Here is a 21,835-nt window from a genome sequence, read left to right on the forward strand (position 1 = left end):
ACTGACTTTTTCCATTTCATCTGCTTGAACACAAGCATATGCAGGAGGTGGAGGAAGATGGAAAGAGGGAAATGTTTCTTTTTACATTGATACTAGTATAAGTTAACTGCTCAAGTAACTTGTAAAAATTATTTAATACTATTTAATCAAGCTTAATTTAGGAACCTCTTAAAAAGACTAGTCTCTGAATGTTTTCAAACTACTATTCTATCAGTTTTAAAAATGAATGTTTAAACAATATATAAATCAAGAAAATGTCATATTAATCTTTTAAGATTTAAAATGCAAACATACTAACATTTTTAACTGCCATTTAAATTTGAGCAAAACCATCTTTTAAGTCAAGATCTGACTATAAAAGGGGCAGTCAATTTAAAAATTGCTTCTTTGAAAATTATTTTTAAATCTACTGAACAGAAGTGTACTCTGATGAAAGAAAACTTTTTTCATCTTACTTTGTACACTATGTACCCGCCCCCCAGTAGTTTCTCTAGTATATGCTTATTTTACAGCAACAAGGGAAGAAGTGGATTAAAAAACACACAAAATTCAAGAGTTCACTGCATGTATAGTTTACCCAACTACTTTTGCCCTTACTTAAAATTTACTGTACTTCAAATTAACATTTAACAGCAATCCAAAAAATGAATTACTTTTCCCTAATAGCAGTGTTCAATAGTTATTTCCAGTCCCTATCTCTTGGGTGTTGTTTTATAGATGATTATTGTAGCACACAATGACGCACATTATTATAGTACCAAACATTTTTATAAACTAGTTTAAGATGATTTGTTGAAGGTATATTAAAAAAAAAAAGTTGCTTTCCAGATAGCAACTATGTGGCAAAAATGTTTTGGTTCCCCCAACTCTAACCCCTAAATTAGAAGTTTTCTTCCCTAACGACAAATCTGAAGCACAGTACTTCTATATCATCTTTATCTAGTGTAAATGTACTTCAAGGCAATCGTTACTGTCTCATTTTCATACTATCATTAAAAATGATAAAGTGGACAGAGCACGTCATTAGAAATTAAAGTGCTAGAGAACTTGATTGTTACTAATCAATAAAAAAGTGCAACTGAAAATATACCTGTCCATATAAAATTATTTTAAAAAAAGAAATCAGTCTACCTTTAACTTGTAGGCAAAAGCAGCGTAACTGATCAAGTCAAAGAGGCTGTGGATTACTTGCTTCTTTATGTTTTGTAAGTTTAATATTGTGTATTTGCACACAGACCATTTATAGCTTTGTAATAGTCTGGTTCATGTATATCAACTTTTTATCCACAATCATAGAATTTTCCCCACTTGCTTATATAAAAAAAAGGCAGCAGCAACCTGTAAGATAAGCCCAGGGAGGCTAACCTGAAATTAAACTACAAGCACTTACAAATTAATACAAAATAGCACATAAAAACCTTTACTCCTTGGTATGACTTGTACTACTCTGTTGGCAGTAGAGGAAAACCAAACAGAAAAATTGAGTAAAAATTCACAGCATACTAGTAGGTCTTATGAAACTAATGGAGGCAAGTAAAGAAGTTAGGTTATTAAAAGTTTTATTTAGGTTTGGTCAGTACAGGTAAGATAATATTGGAGTCACAGAGCAATATGCATAAACAGGATACAACAGTTTTTTTTTTTAAAAAACTGAGTAACTATGCACACAAACTTCTTAAACATTCGGTCACCTAAGGAGAAAATGCACAAATGCATGGTGGAAAAAACTGTAATTAACACTGAAACTACTACAGGACTCCTTCAATAAGTCCGTCTTTTAGTGATAAAACTACTGTACTGGGCAAACTTGGCAGTCATAAACTCACAGCTATTATGAAAAATTTTGAATGTGGTGTAAATAAGTATAACAGTATGAGTTAGAATGCCCTTACACAGCACAGGTTCTAGATATACACAGATTTGTACAGACATCATTTATGTTATACTTTGCGGAAATAATTTCCATTTTCAACTTCACATTAACTCATATAAAAATAACTTGAGCCTACACAAACGTCCTTTTAGCAACATTCAACGTAATTAACTGTTAAAATTTCCAAAGTGGCGGCAGAGGTATTGAAGCAAAAAGAAACCCACAAAAAGGCAAAACTGTGACAAGTATGCACTAATTTAAATGGTTTCTGGACAGTATCCTCTCCCAAATCAAGTGACACTGTATAAAAAAAATGTTGCGGGGGGAAAAAAATGTTACAAAACTGAGCCCTGCACATTTACACTGGAGTCCAAACCATTCTGAACATGACGAGAACCCACAGTTCTATTACCTTTCATGCTCACTGTTTTTTCCTCTTGAGGATCATGATTGGAGTCTGTGTCATTTGAGTGGTGAGTGAGAGAGTTTTCACTGCCAGTGGGAGAGTCTACACTTTCATACCCCGTACTGAGTTGGTTTATGTAGCTACCACCTCCTCTGCCAGTTCTATCTTCAGAGTGGTTGGACAGCTTATTACCATTCCCTGGAGAAGCTGGGAAGTCTTCTTCTGTGCCACTACCCTCCCTATAAAATCCAGGCCCAGACGTCCTCTGATGGGAGGAGCTGCCATTGCTTGGTCCGTTAGCCAGACGACTGCAGTCTTTACCCACAGCCTCTCCCTGGTCTGTAGGTTCAGATGATGGAGTCCTGCTGGAACCTGGGGCTGAGGCCTGGGACTGCTGCTGCTGGTACTGAGCCAACTGCTGGCGAGTCTCCTTCAGCTGCTGCTGGAGAATTAGAATGGTGCTCTGCATACCCTCTACCTCCTCATCAAGCTGGATGATGAAGTCATTCAATTCTATATAGAAAAAAAACACATTTGTAGCACACACTTTATAGCTCATATCTTGAACCTCACAGATAAAACACAAAACTATCATCTACTTTGAGTTACGATTACTAAACATTCACGGGCTGACCATGCCACAAGGCCTATGTTTTCAGCTGTCACATCCCCATGTTGACACACTTTTAGGAGATCTCTAGGAGGAAAGTCTGAACTGCCATCAACATACTCTTTACACTGCTGTAAAGCAGGTGTATGAAAGAATTCATTTCTTAGACAAAAGGAAGGCTGCAGATCTGTTAAGAAAGCCTTATTTAAAAATAAGAGTAAATGTATCTGGAAGAGAAATTAGTTTCCAAGTACAATCGTTTAGCAGTTATAGCAAAAATTTAAAATAAAAACAGTACACGTTTATGCAATATAAAAAGGCACGTGATGTTCAAAATTAATTACTTTAATGCCAGATGTCTTGATTATTTTTCTCTAAGATATGCAAGAGAAAGTAATTTAAGGTTGGCATATTAGATAATCTTGACAGAATAGTTAACCTAAGTTTACAGCATTTTCACTAACAGTAATGTATAAAGAGAAAACTGATTTCCTCAGTCCGCACTGAGGCTACTATGTTGGCAAATGGGGAGAAAATTACTTGTAAACTAGGCAAAAAAAACCCTCATCTGGCATCAATACAAGGAACAGAACACAATGCAGTTTTCTGTCACTTTACAGATTAAAGCTTCTGTATTGGTTTTAAAAGTTGGAGTTTTTTAATTCTGAAAAAAATATTCTAAAATGACAACGCAGATCATGTGCAGCTACAGAAAAGAAAATCAAGAGAGAAAATGATCAACTATGCAGAGAATCAAACTAGAAGCTACTAAGGTCTCAGGACTTTCATAACCTTGCTAAGAACATTTAGTTCACTATGGAAAATGCGTTCTGAGCATTAACAATTATTTCCAAGTCATTCTGAAGCTCAAAGCTCCATACTATGTTCAAGCATAGAGATCAGCAGATGTAATTCTTAAAAAAGGAAATTTGCCTGCCGTGTCTTAATTAGCATTTGATAAATTTAGATGAAGTAAATGAAGGAATTTAAACACGGCTTTTTTTTAGGAAATAAAAAAGGTAGTCCTTTCCAGTAACACTGAAAATTAATGCCAGAAGTTGCAAAAATATTATCCCCTAGTACGCTGGCTTAGAGTAGTTGGGGAAGTTACTTCAAAAGAAATTCAAATTTTAGCAGCTGGGACCAGGAAGGAAAAAAAACAGGGAACTGCTGTTCTAGATGCCATGTACCACTCAATAAACTTACTTTTTTGTACATAACAATCCTACATAGAACAAGATTAAAAAAAAAACCCTGCATCTCCAAAAACCACAAAAGGTTTTAATTCAATAAAATCTGTATAGTTCTGTCAGGACTTCACCTACTAAACCTGGACAATTGGGTTTCAGCTACGGTGTCAAAGTTTAAATCCTTTTTTTTTTTTTTTTTTTTTTTTAAAGGAAGTATGCATCCTATGAAAGCCTCTTATAACATCACTATCAGGTAAGGGAATTTTGTAACGCACTGAACTGGGAATTGTAAGTCTGGGATTCTTTTACTTTCCTTTTAACCACAGAATAAACTAATCAGTTTACAAATAGCTTCAGTTGCAGATTCTCTGCAGGGAAGTGTTTTATTTTAAAAGTAACAGCCTATTTTTCAGTGAAATCCTGACAGCAAGCACAACTTTCCTGATGATTTCTACTGATTTTGTTTGTTTTAGTAATCTTGAAGCGAATCAAATTTGACCTCAACACATCCCACGAACTTAAATTCAATTTGAACAGTTTTAGGCCTAATTCAACAGCAGTATTTGCAGCCTCAACAAAGAATACCATATAATAGCTCCTCACCCTCCAAGGGAAACTATGTTTCAATCTTAGTGCCCACTTTCACAAAGTTACAACTCTCTCCTTGGCAGTCAGTCTTAATATTCTTTGGAGTTTTTTTTTATTTTTTGTTTTTATATATATAGCTTAATTCTGCAAAGAAAAATAGTCTCATACTCAATAAAATGGAATGATTCACAATAGCCATATGACCAGCAGAATAAATGAAGCCAGTGCAGATGCAAGGCAGTTTCCATTTTCTTAAAAAATCCCTTACCATCCTGACTGCTTTTAAGTTCCTCACTATATTTCTTCTGTAAAGCCAACTCTGCCTCAAGCTGTGCAATGCGTCCTTGTGACAGCTGCCTTCCAAGCTCTTGATTCTCCTGGATAAGCATTCGACACTTCGCCATTAACTTTTTGCCTGTTTGGCTGCAAAGGAAAGAGCCATCTATCACAAAATGAAGACAAACCTTCTATAATTTTCCTCAAATTACAATTATAAAAAGGATAGGAGATGTGACTTCTGCATGTCACAAAGGAACATTACGCTTTAAGGTAATTGTCATAGCAGAAAGTCTCCCTATAGTTACCACATGCTGTTCCACTGTCTGTTGATCTTCTGTCGCTGTTCCGTAAGAGTGCAAGGCAAATTTGATTACTGTGAACACAAATGGCCAGTGTTCCTTTTTTTGTTACTTATAGCCAGACTACCAACAGGGTCACAGAATGTATGAGACTATTCTTGAAAAAAATCAAGTATCTGATTAAAGATCTACCTGGTTATCTAACAGTTTGAGTACTGCATAAAAATATACTGATTAAGTTACAAACATTAAAGATATTCCCTTACTTTAGATATTCCACAAGTCATTCAAGTTTTTTTTAGGATCAGAGCTATAATTAATACTGGATTTCATTCTTCTGAATATTGTTTAGGTTCTATTATTTTAAATATGTAAAGTGAAAAATAGAAATCTCTTAGTTCATTTATCTGCACTGGGAACAAGTTTGTCTATTTCCATAAATGATACAATCATCTTCCCATTTATATGTCTTTCACAGTGAAAGAGGGAAAACAAAAGGAAATGTATTTGAAGAATATATAAAATGGCAGGACAAGAGTGACTTTTTAGGACTGACCAGGTTTCTAGTCAACAGTGGCCTTCAGCATCTAATAATCAAGATAGCGAATGAGATCAATGCTTCATACAAAAAAAAACAGACAATATGCTCTTTCTGTCAAATCAGGAACACCTGCACATCTTTAATCTTCATGTTAAGAATGGCAGTGTAAATAAAGCATTATAGGAACCAGTATGCAAATTAATATATAGGCAATAAAAGTTGATTTTATTACAAAATAAAATTTGATAGCTAAAGCCCTTAACACACTTGTGATCTGCCAAAGCTAGAGCAGCAAATCACAAATATTTTGCCTTTGAGGTTCAGCAATACAGTGAAGCTGACCTCTTTTTTCCTCCCCCTCTCCCACCACAGGAAGTGAAAGCCCTGGAAAAAACAGACTTAAACAGATTTATTGCAAATTCAACTACAGGACTTGTATTAGCTGACAAGCCCAAGGAGGTCAGCTTGGAGCTGTATAAAGTAACAAGGACAGAATGAAATTTTGAAGATTAAAAGGTAAAGCAAGTTTCACTAGTATGCTTCACAGCCACAGTTCTTTCCTGCAACAGTGGTGCCCAACCAAGTCAATCTCAAATAAGCACCTTGCAATGAATTAAGGTTTCAGCACTCAAGCCTTCAACACTTTAAATTTTTAAAAGCTCTGCCCATTTTAAAAGTCTTCAAACTGACTCTCCATCTTTCAGATGGGCTGCTCCAGAAGATATCTGGCTGTGTAAAGTAGTCCTGGAAGCCTGCAACTCTGCTAAGTGCAGCCACCTGTTCTTTTTCTTGATGTGAAGTCCAATGTCAGGTCCTTGATGCTTAAAATTGTGCTGACCTAGTACAATCCAATCCAAATAACAGTTTAAGATAAGTTCCTCTGTGTAAACCAGGACCTCTTTGGAGTTAACCAATGACAGGTGTTAGAAAAAGTTTTAGGCAGACATGAAATGATTTAGCCTCTTGCAAGTTCCTGTTACTGATATGTTTTTATTCTGTATTCATAACCACTTTGGATTAGAGTTCATAATTTTTCTTAACACAGCCATTCCCAACTGTATTAATGCATACCATCATTAACCTCAACTTTAACCACTTCAAATGCCTGTTAAATTTCTTTATTATATTTACTCCATTTATTACCTGTATAGGAATTTGCACAGTTACCTATAATGCAGTTTATTTTTCCCCCTCTAATTTTTTCAGATGTTTTGCATTTCTTAATGTGACCAAGTACCCTCACATTGCATGTTAAATTATATCATAAGAAGTCAATACATGCAGGGATATCAAAATAAGCAAATATTGAAATAATTCCTGTCATAGAACTAGATTTTTCAATTGTATGTTTAAAACAACCTGAATACATCATTACAAAGCCTGTAAAAATGTAATCCGTTAGACTTGGAAAAGACATATTTATAGTAGCGAGCTTTCTGTAAGTGAAGTTTCTGCTGATGGTCTTTTTTTTTTTTTTTTTTTTTAAATGCTTACTTCGTGCATCAAAAATCTCAATAGTGATTAAAAGGCTTAGTGAAGCCATTGCTTTGATTATATCCACCTTGCTCCTCTCCCTTTAAACATCACACAAACATACAAATCTATAGTAGTGAAATCCTACAAGACTCATTGAGTTTGGGCTTCCAAGGGATTTGAAACAGACATGTTGTAAGGACATTTAAGAATTTTGGAAGAGCCCATGCTCCCATTCAAACACCAGGTCAGGTGCTATGAAAAGAGGCATTAGGTTACAAGGAAAAGAGCCATAAGGGGAAAAGTGTGGGTGGGATAAATAAAAAGTCCAACAATCCCTTTACAGCTTGAGAAATTTGGCTCTCTCTTTACTGTTGAGAAGAAAGTTATGAGCCCAATTATAAATATTTAAAATAGAATTAATAATTCCTTGCATGCCATTAATAATACAGTTACCCATGATTACACTCAAGCTAATTTTGTATTGGGAAAATAATTTATATTGGGAAATGTTGTGGATATTTAAATATTAGCAAAACTACTTTCTTTGATGCTTCTGTTTGAAAGGAAGGCAAAGTAGTAATAAATCTGTCAGTTTAGTGTCACACCTGAGTCAAATCCCAAAGACATCTGTTTAGCAACTTCTACCAAAACATATCACCACATTTAGGAACTCCAAATAAACCAAACAATCTGCACAGGATGCCAGATGAATCCACCATTGCTACCTTTTTGACAGCATATTAAAGTAAATTTATGTGCGCATATATATATATATATATATATATATATATATATATATATATATATATTTTTTTTTTTTTTTTTTTTTTTTTTACACAAATGGCTTGTAACACATTAACACAATTTACTTATGCAAGTCTTACCTCTATTTGATGCTATACTGTTAAAACATTAAATACTGCCATAACAAAAAAAATGTAATATATGTATAAAATTAAAGAGATGAACCTCTGGCAAATATTTATTTTTTCCTGTGGTAAATCCACTGCTTAAGTAAAAAGCCTACACACAAGCACACTACTCTATCTTCTGCATTAATTACCTAAAGCACACTCAATGGTTCAACATACTGAAGGGAGCTGAAGAATGAATGTTTAATTAAACTGAATTAACCTTGATAAAATTGCATTTCAAATGATGAAACAAATTGTTTCCCTATTGTATAAGGCATCGCTTTTAGTACAAGTTGGACCTGCTGTCATTTGTAAAATCTGACAACATTTAACTTTCCAGTGTTCAGTGGAGTCATGAAATAAATGCCCAATTGATTTGGTCATTGAAACCTCAATATTCTAGGTGGAAATCAAGTCTAAAAATATACAATGACTATACCAGTCCATATAATTTCATAATTCTCCCCCATAATTACACACCTTGAACATGCATTCTGGGCTGTCCCATATTACTGGGCTGGCAAATAACTTGGGATACCGTACCAAGAGGCATCAAGAGAGTAGCAAAGCTCTTCAACTGATTCCACCCACAGGAGGATGCATGCATTTAAATATGTTTCTTTTCAGAGAGGAAGGCAACTCAGTTCTCTCCCATTCTAATTCATCCCACAGTTTCACAGTACCATAGTTTGACCATTAGTGTTCCTTGAACTATATTTTACAACTATTTTAAGGCACATTTATATAGAAAGTGTAATACAACCCCCACTCCCAAAAAAACCCCAACCCATGTATACAAAAAGAAAAATATCCCACCAACACTGAAGAAGACAGTTACCATTGTGAGTGCCTTGTATACTGAGCATTTGAGACCATTCTTAGGAGAACAAAAATTTTCATTTCTGCATGGAACCATGCAGTGAAATACTCCTCACAACTAGTTTCCTTATACATTCTAGTTGTGATCAAATATATATTTATTGCTTCAAACAATTTAAAACCTGCAATGGATACGACCTACATTTTTGTACAGTCCTAATTTTTAGAAGTCCACAGTGTTACCAATCATCCAAAGAACAATTCATTATTTAAAATCATGTTGGCTTAGGCTCAGTTAAGCGCTACAGAGCCCAAGTGTTAAACAATCAAATACGTACACTACCACTGATGTCATGCAATACCACTCTCTCATGGCTATTCAAAGCTGGTTAGCAAACTCTTATGCAAAATTCACCTCATTGAGTTTTGACCCAGCAGTTCAGTGAACAAGCAGGAAGTCCAGTCTTATTGGCAAAACTGATTTAGTGTCTCTAAGTCACTAGGCTCAAGGTTAAGAGCGAAGCATATTCCACTTCTACATTTTACAGGAATTTAACATGTTCAATTCATTATTTATAATCTCTAGGTTCTCTCTCCACACTGTCTGTAGACACAGTATGCCACAGACTTTAGACTTCTGTTTCTCCCTCTATTTTCTTCAATTAGAACCATTTTGCAAGTGTCTACATGGTCTAGAAAGATATTTGTTTCAGAGTTGGCCACTTCTTCAGAATAGTCCGACGCCATCAGGCCTCTGAAGCAAAGGGGAGAAAAAAGCTGAAACACAAGGTTCATCTGGTAAGTTTTACATTAAGCATTACAAGCTGGACAGTATAAGAATGTGGCTTTTTGGCTCAAAACGTCTGAGTCTTGGTGTGGAAACGAGTACTTGGCTGTCCCACCATAGCATTCTCGCAGTGGGACTGTCAGGGAAGTCTTGACTGGGGAGTATTTGTTTTTGTTTACCTATCAGGCGTAAATTTCCAGGCACTCAGTTCATTTTGGGCTTGTTCCAGTTTGTCTTTAGTCTGTTCCAGTTCACCTTTCATTTTTAGGAAAAATAAGTTAATGGCTGGGTCCACCATTGTTGATCTCAGTTGGGCAACGCTAGGCTGCTGGACTTGCTTGAGGTACTGAATCTGATTCTGCATAAAACAAGAGAAAAAGTGTTATTCAAGTATCAGTACAGTACACAAAGTTCTACAGTGATTCCAGTATGGGCAGTGTTAATCACATCTCTCCTACCAAGGATGTGGCTAGAAACTTGTTTTCCTTCAGTATTTTCCCAGCACTGAATTCAGATAGCAGGAAAATGAACCCAAAGAAAAGAAGTGATTGTTTACTTTCAAGATTAAGATTTTCTAAATCTAACTCCCCATAGCACCTCAAGTTTGCAGAGGACAAATTTAGGCTACTGCTTTTCCATTCTTTTCAAAGGAGGCCTACAGATAACAGAATTTGACTAGTTTCTATAACTAATAAAGGCCAAATCAGAGTGAAAACAGAAACACTGACATAAACAGTGTTTTTACTGCCAAAATGACTCTCTGAAACGCTTGTGTTGAAGATTGCTGACAGGCATCTGTAATGCTAATAGGCACTATCTGTAATATTCCATCCAGGCTTGACTTCAGGAAGTGTTTCAGGAAAAAAAAAAATGTTTATATGAATTTAAAGCAGATTTTGTGTTGCAGTATTCACAACTAAAGCTGCCTATTTGTAACAATCAATGGAACTAGAGCAGGGGTAGGCAACCCCCAGCACAGGTGCTAGAACATGTCACGCAGACATTTTTCTTGGTATGCACACCTCAGAGGCAGACAGGGTGGAAGGGGCAGAGACTGTGCTGCTACAAGGGTCATGCACCTCACAACTGCTCCGCTATCCGCCTCCAATACACCAACATCTTACAAGTTGAGGTTGCATGCGTTTTGAGCACTCTGCCCAAAAATATTGCTGACCCCTGCACCAAGGGAATAATAGTAAAATTTACCTGTTTGCCTTTGACATGTCTGCCACTATTTGACACAAATGTTTAATCAATTTTTTCAACTTTGTCTTAATATATAAGAAGGACCACCAAACAAATAGCATTTAAAATTCCAAATCCAACTCATTGCATTATATTACAGATACAACTGTTTATTAGTTCGTTACAAAAACAGGAGGTACTAGATTAGACAGGAACTCCACACTTCAGAGAGAGAAGTGTAATTTTTAGCCATTACAGTCATTTAACACAAACCCTGCGGAAAGATGCAAGGATCAGCTACTATATACCTCCATGGTTTTTCACTAACATCCAAAAGGTGCTATACATATAGCAGACTCAACTAGCAAAACTGAGGAGCAAGATTCATGCAAGTGAAAAAAAAACAAACCAAAAACATTTATATTTTACTTTGTGCATTTGACAGTGCTGCATGTTGCAGGCAGCTTGATCATTACCCTGCATCTTGTTTAGGCCAGTCTTTCACTCAACTAAAAAGGGAGGGGGGGGGACAAGCAACTCTAACAGGGGAAGCAACGAGAGGAAACTTAAACGTTTTGTACTTGAAAATACTTAAACTCTTAGAGATTGACTAAATTTTAAAATCTGATGATCTTAAAATGGTACCATTTCTCTTGGGCTTCAACTGAAATAACAAATTTTCTTTAATTGCTCATCAGGCATGTACAAGTTACATTTTTTGCACAATGAAGCTCCCCAAAAGTGCTCTACAATTGTAACATTACAAATGTCCACAGCAACAGAACACTTCTAAAATGGTCAATCACACAAAAACTTAACCCTTATCTGATGAGCTATCAGATGAAAGCGCTCTAGGGCAAAGCACCGTAGCAAACTTGTGTACAGGTTCACAGCTAGCATTACTTTTGGGAAAATTCTGCCCTCATCCCATGATCAGGCAGGCAGAGCTGGTCTCTTCTACCTGTCTCAGCACTGGGCTGAGTGAACCCTGCCCTCGGGCAGTGAGTGACAGCCTTTCATCCCAGTCCCTCCGCCTCCCTCTAGCCAGCTAAGAGCCACAGCCTGGCCTGGGGGAGGTAAAGAAGGATGGTGTCTCTCTCAGCAGTATTCCCCAGATCTCCTTCCCTTCACCAGGGAGCTCTCAGCCAGCGAGAGGGAGGAGGTAGGGTTGGGATGAGAGGCTGTGGGGGTGTGCGCAGTGCCAACAATGGCCCCAGGCTTGGCTGGGCAATTATTTAGGTAAGCTGACAAGGGCCATGCACAAAATCTTTCAGAAGATATCATTCTAACAAATTACAGATTAAAAAGCAAATTGTATACTAAAAAAAAAAAAAAAAAAAAAAAATCAGACATCTACTTCAACATTTGATTTAAAAAATATATTTTTTGTCCTGATTTATGGTTTTCTTAGTAGTGTATACTGGTGATTGCATAATAGCTCAAAATAAAGACTTACTCTTGTATATTATGTCCGTGGAGGGGAGGTGGGGGGTATTCACATATGTGGGGGGGTAGGGGGTTCCCACGTGCTAGGTCCAAGGAGCCAGTTGGGGTGGGGAGGAGGAGAAGAGAGACAGGCGCTTGCGGGAGAGCTTGCCCAGGCAATACGTTCTGCCGCACCCAAGCTGCGGCTGCCCACAGCGCTCCACGTGAGAGCAAGCCCTGCCCACTCCTGCCCAGGGCAGCCTGTGCCTTGCTCCAACCTCATATCCACAGACAGAACTTCCCCAGCCAGCACATACAGCTTCCCAGTGGCTGACTAGGTACTACTTGGCTCCTCCCACCTCCAGCAGCTCCTCCTCCTCCTGCACCCCTGCTGCTTCCACCGACTCAATCACCTGCAGGTGGCTGCTCATCATGCTATGCAGGCAGAAGGCAGCCAGGAGCTAGCCCCATGCACTGGGGCAGGAGGGGCATTTATACACATGCAAGCACTGCAGCACCAAGCACTTTTTAAAGCGCCCGGCGCTGCAGCACATGCACTTGTATAAAACAGCAAAATGCACATCAGTCCTGAGAAATGGCAGCAGCGCACTTCTGAAGCAACACAAAGGTGTTTTAATTCAAAAGCACACTGCCACCATTTTCTGTGCGCTGCTGCTCATTTCACCATTTATACAAACATATGCCATGCAGTGCCAGGCACATTAGTTCACATGCTCCGCAGACTCAATTAAATTGAATATGCTCTGATGTGCTGGACTTCCAGTGAAGCAGACAAAGGTAGGTGTATAAAATGCCAAAGCTGCCCAGCTCCAGCTTCTACCTGTCACCTCCACTTCCCCACACTATCTGCTGCCCAGAGTGACACAGCAGAGCAGGAAAAGCTGAGCAATACCTAAGGCAGCTGCTGCAGCAACAGCAGGCAGCCACACCAGGAAGCTGTGTATGCTGGCTGGGGCCAGTGTGATGCCGTCAGCAGGTACAGGATGTGTGCAGGCAGGGCAGCCATAGACTGGACACAATCAAGTGGCAGGCTGGATCCAGCCTAAGAGCTGTATTTTGCCCACCCCTGGGCTAGCCCCTTTAGTTGCTCACAGCAGTCTCCAGAACCAGCAGAGCACGCCAAGTGGCATGCAGCCAGAGATGTAGGTTTTCTGGAAAATTTGGAATTTGAAAATTTTCCAATGCCCTAAATAGAGCGTGATCTGATTTAGCATGTTTATTTGATTTATATTTGGAAAACAAAACTAAAAAAGTACTCCCATGTTAATTTTATGTCCCAATAGCCACAAGTATTTGAACTGAAATATATGATTAGGAAAAATATTAAATATAGGACACTTAATGTGGTTTAAATGTTATATTCAAACAAATTCAAAGCTTTACATGAAAAGAAATTATTTTTATTGGAATACTTGTAAAAATATAAAGACAATACACAATAGGATGCACTTCCCTTACATTGTTTAAAATTTGACAAAAACCACGAAGGCACTGAAAACTGTTGGCACACTAACTTGAACACATCCAAAGAACTGTACATGATATGCTGTGGTTGTCCATTCATCTACTTCAATAGAGCTTAACTCTCTTCCACAGGTGATAGCAGCACCTCCAGTTTCACTGTCACTATCTGTAGAATCACTTGCACTACTTGTTAGTGGCATTTCAGAATCAGATTGAGGCAAATCTGATTCAGAACTACTTTAACCACATTCTCTTTCGTCAGAGGATGGGCAAGGGCAACTTATCACACTGCATCTTCTTCGCTAATTGTGCTTCTGAGTCTCCAGAAGCAAGAGATTTTGAGAAATAGAAACAAGCTTAGCAGTGCGTTCATTTGTTAGCCTATTCCTCTTTTTCGTCTGGATTGAGCTGAAAGCCTTCCAGTTCCATTTACAAGAAGCTGCTGTTGGTGGAATGCTTAGGATTCTTAGAGCAATCCTGGACAAGTCGGGTGTTACAGTATCCTTTCCACCATATGAATGGAGACATTCTCTCCTGGCTGCCAAGTTTGCCTAATATTGTATCGGCATCCATTTATTGTTATTAAAGAATTTTATGGAACAATGAATTTTTAGAAATGGAAAATTTTCCATGGAAAAATAAAGCACTGGAAAATTTTCTGCCCCATGTCTTTGCATGCAGCAGCACCCCCTGCCTCCTAGTCAGGGCAGGGAGGCTCCAAGGGCCCCCCCCCTTAACTCCCCACCATATGCTAAACAGTCATTATGTTCTAGCCCACTGTAACTTTTAGCACTTTATGTAAAATTTAAGTTACAATGCAATCACAAGAGCCTTCCTGCACTTCTCTACACGGATACAGGTAGTCTTTCAACTAATTTCACATGGGCAGCAAAATTTACCACAAAGATGGTTTGTTTGTTTTTTCCTTCAAACGAAGTTTGGCACTTAAAATGAGAAGATCACAACACCCCCTTCCCTCCAAAAAAACAACCACCCCACAATACACATTAACAGAGCATAATGATTGAAAAGCCAAGCAGCTAAGAGTTAGGAAATCCTAAAAGTAAGGTTGCCTTTATAAACTTAAAGTAACTCCATAGTAAACATGCACTGAGAAGCTTTAATTTTCATCTATGAGATCCTTGACTCATCCAAGGCACAGTGGTACTCGGGTAATAAGAAACTATTCAGTATTTTATCTTGAATCGTTCTGCAGACAGCCCCAGGACTCATTTGCCACACACTTCCTTTAAAATAGCATCTCTCAACCCATGAGTCGGAAGAACATATGAAAGTATTGTGAACAAACGTTAAAAATGTATTCTTTTAAAAAAGAAAAACATGAGAACTTGTGGCTTTTCCCTTGCAGGCTGGCAGAGTTCCAGCCTGCACTGGGGCTGCTTGCCCCCCCCCCCCCCCCCCCCCCCCCCCCCCCCCCCCCCACTGAAGGGCTGGGGGCAGTGGTTCAGGAGTGAAGGGCACTAGGTTGGGAGTGGCCACTGATATTTACAAATGGGTCCTGGTATAAAAAAAGGTTGAAAACCACTGCTTTAAAACAAGAATTCTTAGTTTCCTGCCAGAGCTCTGAACAACTGATTTTATAAATTTTAATAGTCATTTATAATTTCAAGAAAAATTAGTTCACGTATGACATCACACTAAAATCCAGAAGGATTATTTGTTATTAGCAGCGCTAAGTCCTTCAGATCCATCTCTTAACATTTCTATTGCTTGAGCTGATAGAGAAGCCAAAACAGTCAAGTTGGCTGTCATCCTCAACTTGGGTCAACACTAGAAGAAAAAAAAGAATCAGACACCCACTTTGCCAGTGAGTTTCACAAATTTTGTGACAGAACAGGAAAAATTAGACTGCAATCTGTTTCCCATTCCAAGTGTAGGAAGGACAGTGTTCCAATTGACAATTTTACCCATTCTCCTCCCTCTCACAGGCAACTTTCTTCCGCCAATTTCCTTCAAATATATCTTTCCCCAGGTCCATATTCTTCTCCACACCTGGATCTTTGCCCCAGTCACATACTGTTCATCTATTCAGTCTCAGCCATTGCCATTCAGGTTTCTCATCCTAATCTCCTCCTCCAGACTGTCCCCCCAACTCCCTGTTCCAGGACTCTCCTGACTTGTTCATCCTTTTTCCTGGCTCTTTTTTGCCTAACCAATCTAAGTCCTCCCACTTATCTCCTGTCTCGATCTACTTTCTAGTTTGTTTTTTATTTGAATCTAGAATGTAAAGCTTCATCATCCATGCTCCATGGACCCAGAAATAGAAGAGAACAAATCAGATACATTTTTTATTTTCTGTTTTCAGTTCCAGTGCCAGAACCCAGATGTGTCATTGCAGCTACAGAGAAATTCCTGGTCAATACCAGGTTGGAGAATGTTTAACAGCTTAACAACAGTGAACAACAGCTCAAGCTGTTACGCAAATCTGAGCATGTGCTATTTCTGAAGGCTTATAACTTGGTTAAGAGTTGGGTGAATTTTCACAAGAAAGGTAAAAGGCATGCCCTGATAAAAGGGTTGTCTCTGGTAATTTTCAAGTTCCCAATCCAAAACCCAGGAGATTGCAGCATTTTGAAGAAGAGGCTATCAAAAATTAACACAAACAAAAACCATTTCTAAGCCACTCAACTTTCTTTGAAATGGATTGACTCTTTTTGACTGAAAATTTCCAGCAAATTCAGCTAAGTAGACTCTACACCAAAAGTTTCAGACAAAGGATTAAAAATTGGCAAAAAAACTGGATTACAGACTTATTTCAACAGAACCAGGCTGAAACGCATTAAAAGGGGCAGTGAAATTAAGTTTACATAGCTACACTCTGAGCTGCAACTACTGAGCAATTACAAAGCACTTAAGTTTCAAGGACAGTAAGTCAGGCATCTTTCGTGAGCAGTTTTATCAAAACACAGAAGTATCATGGAAAATACAAATGAAACAATAACACCTATCACATACCACATGACTTAGGGCAATATTAACAATTGCCATACAATTAAGTGAAATAGGCTATTAATATACTGAAGAATACAGATCGGTTTTCTATTATTTATACAGGATGTTACAAAATATTTACCTTAGCGTGCACATACCTGTGACATTTTAATATTCAATCGTGATGAATAAATACTATTGAACCATAAATCTACCAAATATAATAAAGATTAGGAATGTCAAACTCACATGGCTTGGCAGAGCAAATGAGTAACGCAGGGCCAGTCCATGGGCTGGATCCAGAACATAGTTTTGAGCTGGCCCACAGGGATGGAAATTTGGCAACAGTGTTCGTCATCATGGCTCCTGGAGTCCAGATAGCCACCATTCCTCCTATCACCAAGTCTCCAGCCCCATGAGCAGCCCCACACAGAGGATAATATAAAACTGCACTTTAGATAGTGCCTACTGGGCTCCTGATATGGCTGGAAATTTGGCAGCTAAATGATAAACAGACACATCAACTGCCACAGCTTCCAGAGTCCTGGTAGCCCCCAATTCTCCTGTTACCATATTTCCACCTACATGGGCCAGGTGCCCCTGGTGTATACCAATTATTAAAATGATACTAGTAAAATAATTAATTATAGATTTAAGCAGAAATTGGTATTTTCTGAGTCTAGATGATATAAAGGAGTGATAAATCTAGTTGAAGTCATCTGAGAGGGTGTTGTACCATCTAAAGTTGTACCAAACATAGTACATTGACCATACAGCCTGATTTCTATAAAATACAAACGTAAGAGCTGTTATTTTGGGGGCTGCTTCCCCCTAATCAAAGTGACACAATTAACAAATTTGTAACTGCATGCAACAGTTGAAACTTCTTGTTCAGTTACAGCACTGAATATACAACTCATTTTAATTTTGTTTTGCTACTCTATCCATATTGCTTTTAATGTACTTACAGAAATACTTCCCTTCCAGTGCTACAAAACAGTCATCTCCCTCCTACATTTGAAGACTAGCAAACTTTTTGAAACAATGTATTACAAACTGAAATGAACAAAGCATCTGAAATAAAGGGGAAAAACCATCTTTCTTCATTGCTGTGCTTCTACTAAATAGTATATTTGATAGAGGAAAAAGTAGTATCCCCACCTACAATCAACTACTTGTTATGAAATTTAGGAAATATTGCTATGATGTCCCAAACATCTCAAAATTTTAAGGAGCAAATCAAGCCACATTTTTTGCATTTTTCTCTGTACGAAAAAGTTAAAAAAAACACGCCAAAAAACCAACAGCAGCACCTGTAAAAGGAATCTATGTAACACAGTAAGATGTATGGTATTTATCACAGCTACAAACACAGGTACTAACAATGGAATTCCAACTGATCAAATTCTATGCAATGCCCACAATTTATTACCTTGCATATACAGTTCCTGTCTTGCCAGGTGAACAGTATGCCACATATACTCACCTGAAGAATTCAAAAATTAAACCGAATTATAAATTGACTGGTCAGAGAACTAGCTTAGTCTGAGATGTTTTTCAAACAAACACTCCTCTAAGGCTTTCATAAATACTTCTCTGAACTGAAAATTTCTTATAAGAATAATTAACAATGTTTGTTATTTTTTATAATCTAGTGATATTATTCATTTAGCAACCGAAGCATGAAAGAAAGAAGGTGAGCAAGGACATGCTTAAAAGTTCAATATGGGTGAAGGAATCCCATATTTGTCCAAGACATCTTGAAGTCCACCATTTGAAAAATGTTTGAAAATTCCTGAACAGCATAGAATAATCCTGTTTTTACTGCTTTTCCTGACCAGCGAACTTAGCAGCAGAATTTTCACACTCTGTTAGACAAATATTATGGTACAGGTAAGGTTGTAATACAAAGAACTGCAAGACTAAAGAATTTTGTGAAAAAAGAATAAGCGAGATCTTTGCAAACATTTCTCTCGCATTTTAGCCAGAGAAATAATTAAAACTGACAAGACCATAATTTGTTTCTAACTCCTGACCCCACTGGGGTCAGGGTATCAGAGAAAGGAGGGGGACAGAAGAATGAAGAAGCAAGGAAATAAATAAATAAATGGATAGGGAGTATGATGGTGGCTACAAAGATAGTCTGTGGAAAGAGGTAAGGCTTTTGTTTCTCATGAAAGCAGACCCTATGAGGGGATAAACTGTTGAACTCCTAGGTCAATAACATCTTTCTACAGCTTTCATGAAGTGCTGGGTGAAGAAAAACAGCTGACTGGATAAGAAAGGTCAATACAAATACAGAATGAGTATAAAAAGGGAAAATAGATCCAAGACAATGTAAGAAAGAAAGTGCTCTCAAAAGACCAAATTAAAAATGAGAAAAAGGAAAGAAACATAGACAAACAAAGGAAGGAATAAGGTAGAAGTAGAAAAGAAGTAGAGATGCGTTGATAAAAGATTTTCTTGGCTGATAGAGGATTATTTAACCAGCCATATTGGCCAATACTGATCCGATGACTGATTTACAGGAAGGAAGCCAGGCAAGGTGGAGAGCAGCACCCTGCAGGTATGTCTGTGGAGGAGAAGGGGCATGGGGGAGAGAACGGGTGTAGGGAAGGCAGATCAAGGCCCCCACAGTGAGGAAGGGAGGGAGGGAGGGAGGGAGGCAGGTGGCACTGCACGGCCAGAGAGGTGAATGGGACCCAGGGCTGAAACAGGGAACAGAATGAAGCTATGGGCAGCTCGTCCAGAAGATCGGCGTCCTGGCACTTAAAAAATGGTGGCAGGGGCATCTGAACTAAATCTTGCCAAATGAGCTTTAGTTCAAGCACCCTTGCCACTACTTTAAAGTGCCGGGACACTTAACTGGAGTGAAGCCAAGCAGGACAAGGGTAGATGCAGGCTGCCCAATGTGGGCTCAGGGCTCTCTGCCCCGCTGCCTTTGCCCCAGAGGCTCTGTATCAGCTGTTCATCCCCTGCCCAACTAGCAGCAGGAGGCACAACTTGCTGCCCCACTGCTTCCAGGCAGACAAGGGACACATGGCCAACACAGATCCCCTGGGGCAAAGGCAGCAAAGTGGAGAGCCCCAAGCCCACCCACATCCACCCTGCACATAAATCTCGGGGAGATGGGGAGGAACATGCCCTCCCCACATGCCTCCCCCAGGGGGAGGATGCAGCAGCGGGGAGCTACCCCCCACCCCCAAGCCCCTGGACGAGCCTCTCGCAGCTCCATCCTGCTCCCTGCCCCTGGTCCTATTCACCACCCTGGCTGGGCAGCACCCCCAGACCCTACTGCACTCCCTCCCTCACTGTGGGGGCCTCTATCTGCCCTCCCCCATGCCCCTTCCCTTCCACAGACTTACCTGCAGGGCGCTGCTCTCTACACTGCCCAGCTGCATCCCTGGCCATATGCATGTGTGCATCTGTGCAAAGGCATGCAATGTCCAGGGCTCCCGGCCAGATGGTGTATTATATTTAATCAGTGACGTTATCAGCTACCCCAGCCAAAAAAAGCCAACAGCCGATAATGTTAATTTTTCTTTTACTGGTACCAATCTAATATGGCACTGATATAATCAGTGCACGTCTAGAAAAAGATGCATTTAATACCGAGGAACTTTGAGAAAGACAGAAAACCTGACTTCCAAATGTTGCAGGAAAACTCAAATAACTTGCATGAAAGCTATAAAATTTCTATCCATTTGAACAAGTGGAAAGAATTATAAAAACCTAGCAAATTAACTCCGAACACAGAGATTCACCTAAAAGTTCTGGCAATAGGGTATTTTACGCCTAATGCTCCAGGAATCAGTTTGCTCTCATATCCAGAACTGATAGTAAAGTTCACTGCACCTAAAACATAAATTTGTCCAAAAAGTAATCACTTGATAAACTATATATGAAAATGAAAGACCCTCAAGCAACAAGTCAGCTAATAAATTTGTCAGGAGAAGAACACCTTCATTAAATTAATGAAATAATTTAATGCGTCTAAGCCAGTGGTTTTCTACTCCTTCGACTCAAGACACTTCTTGGAAAATGCCAGCTCTTAAAAGTTTTTATTTTTAATAACTGAACAATTCTTCTCTTGCAAAGAAACCTCAGAAAGGCCATAAAAAGCCAGAATGTTTTCAGTACAGACCCCCAACTGAAATCTCTGCATTCATCTTTTAGATCATGTGTGGTGTTCACATGCCTAACAGTGCTAATACTGAACAGCACCCTTAAAAGGATTTTATGGCATCCCAGGGTGCTGCAGCACCATAGTTAAGAACCATTGGTCCAAGTTAAAATATACTCTTCCAATATTGTTAAAATTACATTCTTTAGATCGCGTTTTTCGTGTGAACCGTAACTGCATGCAACACGCCTTTGGCTGAGCATATATGTACCTGGAACATTTTGAAAAAAGTATATCACCTTTAAAATACTTACAGTACACTCTTGCATTTCCTGTTCTTTAGTTGCCAGCCTCATCACCAGAATATTTTCCCTTCGGGCTGATTCTTGCTGTTGCTGTTTCAACTTCTCTTCAGACTCTCTCAATCCAGTCACATCGTTAGCTAATGTGAGTGTTAAAAGAAAGTAAGCCAAGATTTGTAGTTCCCTTTCAAAAGCACTTTCAAAACAGCAAGGGTTTTACAAAGCATCGACTGCCTACCTTACCTACTTCAAAACCGAGGAAAAAAAAAAAAAAAAGAGGAAACATTTAAGGTCACAGCATCAGGATCTTTTTGATATTAGAGCCACTATAGCAAGTTTTAAATATGTGTCATCAGTTCCCCAGGTAAGATCATTTCAGCTAAACTTTTGTTGAAATGTTGAGCACTCATTATCTACAGTCTCATCTGTTAAAGCATCATTGTAAACAAACTATTTTTCTTCTCCATAATTCATATGCTGCCAATAGCACGGATGTTAATATAGTATGACCGGGGGGGAAATTGGCAACTGAGGAATAAGCATTAGTACTATTCAATTTCTAAACAGCACTGCTGTAGACA

General features: G+C 38.6%; 1 protein-coding gene across 3 annotated transcripts in view; it reads right to left on the reverse strand.

Annotated features, from left to right (window-relative positions):
- Window positions 1-1,542: 1,542 nt before the first annotated feature.
- WTAP (WT1 associated protein) overlaps window positions 1,543-21,835 on the reverse strand; it is a 42,700-nt gene continuing 22,407 nt past the window's right edge. For 2 of the 3 annotated variants that reach the window (XM_059714573.1, XM_014596783.3), the window contains exons 5-8: window positions 21,267-21,394; window positions 9,962-10,140; window positions 4,936-5,090; window positions 1,543-2,792 (exon numbers count right to left, since the gene is read on the reverse strand). In XM_059714573.1, coding sequence (XP_059570556.1) covers window positions 2,209-2,792; window positions 4,936-5,090; window positions 9,962-10,140; window positions 21,267-21,394 — 1,046 coding nt within the window. In that variant the 3' untranslated portion in view covers window positions 1,543-2,208. Of the gene's footprint in view, window positions 2,793-4,935; window positions 5,091-5,892; window positions 9,750-9,961; window positions 10,141-21,266; window positions 21,395-21,835 lie in introns of those variants that run through there. The other variant, XM_059714574.1, reaches the window with a different exon arrangement.

The sequence above is a fragment of the Alligator mississippiensis genome, chromosome 1 (genome assembly GCF_030867095.1).
Source record: "Alligator mississippiensis isolate rAllMis1 chromosome 1, rAllMis1, whole genome shotgun sequence".
NCBI classification, from domain to species: Eukaryota; Metazoa; Chordata; order Crocodylia; family Alligatoridae; genus Alligator; species Alligator mississippiensis.